This window comes from Condylura cristata, unplaced genomic scaffold (assembly GCF_000260355.1).
Source record: "Condylura cristata isolate star-nosed mole 26May11 unplaced genomic scaffold, ConCri1.0 scaffold00011, whole genome shotgun sequence".
NCBI classification, from domain to species: domain Eukaryota; kingdom Metazoa; phylum Chordata; class Mammalia; order Eulipotyphla; family Talpidae; genus Condylura; species Condylura cristata.
In genome coordinates this window covers 39,979,505-39,983,614 of record NW_004567112.1, presented here as the reverse complement: position 1 = coordinate 39,983,614, position 4,110 = coordinate 39,979,505, and the positions used below count along the sequence as shown (strand labels likewise).

At 40.5% G+C, this 4,110-nt stretch overlaps 1 protein-coding gene across 1 annotated transcript in view; it reads left to right on the top strand.

Annotated features, from left to right (window-relative positions):
• The first annotated feature begins 855 nt into the window (after positions 1-855).
• CCAR1 (cell division cycle and apoptosis regulator 1) overlaps positions 856-4,110 on the top strand; it is a 45,434-nt gene continuing 42,179 nt past the window's right edge. Inside the window, exons 1-2 of the mRNA XM_012723747.1 lie at positions 856-1,008; positions 2,085-2,206. Coding sequence (XP_012579201.1) covers positions 2,134-2,206 — 73 coding nt within the window. The 5' untranslated portion in view covers positions 856-1,008; positions 2,085-2,133. The remainder of the gene's footprint in view (positions 1,009-2,084; positions 2,207-4,110) is intronic.

Genomic DNA, 4,110 nt, shown 5'->3' with positions numbered 1-4,110 from the left:
ATAATTGCCATGTGACCCAGAATTCCACTCCTATGCACCTAAGAAAACAGAATACTTGTATCTGAAGGTTCATAGTATTATTTATAATAACTAAAACATGGAGAATACCCAAATGATTAACAACAGCACAAATAGTGGATAAACAAAATGTGGTGTTTGCCATTTAACCAAATAGTTTTAGCTACTAACAGGAATGAAGCGCTGATACATGCCACAGCATGCTCCTTAGTGTCATAGAAGCCAGACACAAAAACCCATAGAAGATTCTATAAATATGAAATAGCTAGTATAGGCAACTCCATAGAGGCAGAAAGCCGTTTAGTGGTTGCCAGGGGATCGAGGGAGCAGGGATTAAAAAATAACTGTTTAATGGAAAAGGGGGGGGGTCCTTTTTAGTGGGGGAGTGATGTGGTGTTCGCGCACTTTATGCATATTCTAAAAACTAAGCTCACTAAGCTGTGCAATAAAACATTTTAAACAGTGAATTATACGCTATGAAGTTTATCTTCATTTCTAAAGGGACCACAGGATACACATTCTTCCAAGTACATGAATTACCCAAAAAAAGGGCAAAAACACAAAATGGCTGCGTTCTCATCGAATCACGTGACCTCCGAATCTTAAGTACCCTAATAAAAATCTTTCCTTCCGAGTTTGCGCAAAGACACTGTGGGGCTCATTGTTACCGGAAGCCAAGGCAACCCTCTCCTGCGCACTCCAGTTCTAGGCGCGTACCGAAAGATGTATAGAATGGCGAGCTGGGAGCGCGCACGTAGAACGTGAGCCCGTAAGCGGCGTTCCTCCGAGAGATGGGGAGGAGGGGAGAGGCGTGGAGGAAGAGGGGAAGTTGGCGCATGCGCCTGGGGCTGACGGGTTTGAAATGGCTTCGGTGCTAGCCGGGATCCGACTCAGGTGAAGGTCTGGTCCTCGCCGTTGGAGCTGCGGGCGGCCGAGCAGGGGTCTCAACGTCCTGTCGAGTCCACGAAAAGGCCCGGAACAACTATCTTGGTAGCGCGGCGTTCGTAGGCTGGAGGCGGTGGGGCTCTCGTGGGACTGGGGCGGGAGGGACGTGGTCCCTTTTGTGCGGGTCGGAGCAGGCCCCGCGCGGCCGGCCCCTCCCCCACCGCCTTGCTCTTTTTCCGCGGGGCCTCAGGTGGCCCTAGCGCCCCTCGCCCTGGGCCTGGCGGGTCGGGAGGGGCGACCGATCGCCCTCCCTCGCTTCCTCGCCACTGCGGCTTTAGCTTCCTGGCCTTCGGCCCGGGGCGTCTGGGCTGCTCGCGGCAGCGTGGGTTCTGGAGATAGGTGCTTTCCCCCATCTTCCAGATGGGGCGTTTAGGGGCCAGACTTCTCTGAATACCTTTCCTGGCACTTTGCCCAGTCTGGTGGGACGGAGGATCCCTCCTACCCTGTGCGCGGTCTGCTTGGAGCTGGGACTGCAGAAGATGGTTGGCAGAACTCTGCCCCCTCCCCCCCCGTCGTGGGGGATGGGAGAGAGGGTGCGCAGACCGAGGTTTTTCGCCTTTTCAGATTCGATTTCGGGGGGAGGGGTCTGCGCAGTGGCTCTTGAAGGGGTATCCGTTATTTCAACTGTCTTTACCCACGAGTAAAGGGAGGGGAAAGGAGCCCCCAGTTCTTTGCCTATCCTAGAAAGTAAGGAGATGTTCGTTATATTTATATAATATTATTAATACGTTTAATTCCGTAACAATATCTGGTATTTGTCCCGATTTCCGTGATTGGTTTCTTGAAATTCCCAACTTATTGCCAAAAGAAACACGATGGGTGTATTTCCTTTGAGCGTAAAGCTGTGAGCTTATTAAGGATGGGATGATCAGATGGTTTTCTGTTTAAATGTGACAGTTTGTAGTCAGAAGTACATTTTATACAGTGTCATGAAATTGCGCACTTTGGGTGAACTTCTCAATGTAAAGTGTTTTTGCTGCATATCAGGCGTTCCTGTGCCCCATGTTATTTATATTTAGCTCCTCGAAGGTGTCCTAGACAAATTAATCCTTTCTTTAAAGTATCCTTTTGTGACATTTACAATTTGATTGAACTTTAAAGTGTGGATCCTTTCTTAATAGATCGCTGCTATAGAAGACAAACGAGCGAAAGTTTTTTTCCCCTTTCGTCATGGCCCAGTTTGGAGGACAGAAGAATCCGCCATGGGCTACTCAGTTTACAGCCACTGCGGTATCTCAGCCAGGTCAGGCTTCTGAACTCTCATACTGTAAATTGGGGGCTGAGTGGCATATTGTAACTATGTGAATTAGACTGTGCATAATATTACAAAATGTTTGCAACTGATATGCCATTTCAGTTTATCTATGAAACTCCTTTTTAAAATTTATACATCAGCAAAAAAGAATCTGTTTTAGGCAGTAGTTTGGACGTTTTTACAGTTTTTCCAAACCTTAAACTAACTTTTAATTGACTTAATTATGCTAGTAGTTACCATCCACTCATTCATTAGAATTTACCTCTTTGGCTTAATTATGTTAGTAGTTACCATCCACTCATTCATTAGAATTTACCTCTTTGGCTTGTCAGTATTCACAAGTTGTATTTAAAAGTAAATGTATTAAATACATCCATATTTTATGAAAAACTATTTATGACCTAAATTCACTGATTTGAATTTAGAGAAACAACTAAATAATTTATCAAAGGAAAAAGATTATAAAGAGCAAATGATAAAGTACATTTTCAAAATAAAGTCAACAAAAATGTCAATTAAAATGCTGGTTGGTTTTAATAAATTTCTGTTCCTTTTAGGAGGAATTTTTTTACCTTTTCTTGATTTATGGTGTGGCTCTTGAATGTTTTCTAGGCATTTTTAGCATTAACAAATTGAATTTGAGTACCCAGAAAACTTGCAGCTTATTTTATTAATTTGAATATATTTTTATAATTATTAGATACTAGTTTTTTGCTGTTTTACTTAAAATACAATTTGTAATTTGAGGTCAGTTGCAGAGACACCGTGATCTACTAAAATGAATCTTCTAAAATTTGATTGACATGATTATCTGGTTAAGTAGGTGACCTTAAATGGGGGGCAGAATTATGAATAGTTCTCAGGCAACTGAAAATAATATGAAATAAAAGTGATTGGTTATTCAGATACAAGTTTTTGTCTGTGTTAAATATTGAGATATCTGGTTGGTATTGATTTATTTTTGATGAAACAAATTATTAGGAGCAACACTGTCCAGAAGCAAGTACTCTATTACTGATATTTTGGTAAACTAATGATATTTTCCCTAGCTTTTTCTGCATTTAATTTGTTTTAAATTCTTATCTATATTGGTTCAATAAAATAGCTTTGCTAATGGAATTATAGGTAACTCTTTAACATTTGTATTGTAACTACTTAAATGTACATTATTCTGGTTTTTTTTCCTTTTTATAATAGTTTATTTTTACGTATTTTTGTGCATTTTTCCATTTCAATTGCAATCCCCTTGGGTTTCCCATGACCAGATCACCCATGTGCCATCACCATAGTCCAGTGCACTTCCCTCCCCCCCACTGTTTTTGATTCCATTCCCCACTCCACCCCCACAAAATGTCTCTGGTATATAGCTGTTCATCATTATCACTATTTTCTCGCTCTGTTTGGTTTTTAAGAGTGAGCACAGGAGGTTTGTATAGCTTGCCAAAGACAAAATCAATAGTGAATATAGGTCTTCCTTTTTTGTATTTAGTGTAATACGAATAGTATAATATAATGTGATTTCTATAAATAGAGCTTGTATTTGTATGGAAACTACTTAGGGATTTTCCTGGATGAAATTGTCATTAATCAGAACTTTACAAATCTAAAATTTTATTGCTATTTCTTGACTTCAGTAAGAAGGAATAGTTTTGTTCGTGTCTATACTTTGCTATAAAAATCCTGCAGTAGGTTCTAAATAGAACTCTCCAGTGACATTCTTCTTATTAAAATATTTAATTTTTAGGTGCTATATTTTGTTCTGCTTCCTGAATGCTTAATATTTTCTTGCCTTGTTTTAAAGATGGGCAAGCAAATTTCTGTCAGTTAATTTTTTTTAGTCCTGCAACAATAAAAAATCGTATTTATACCTAGTCTCAGTGAACAACATTTTT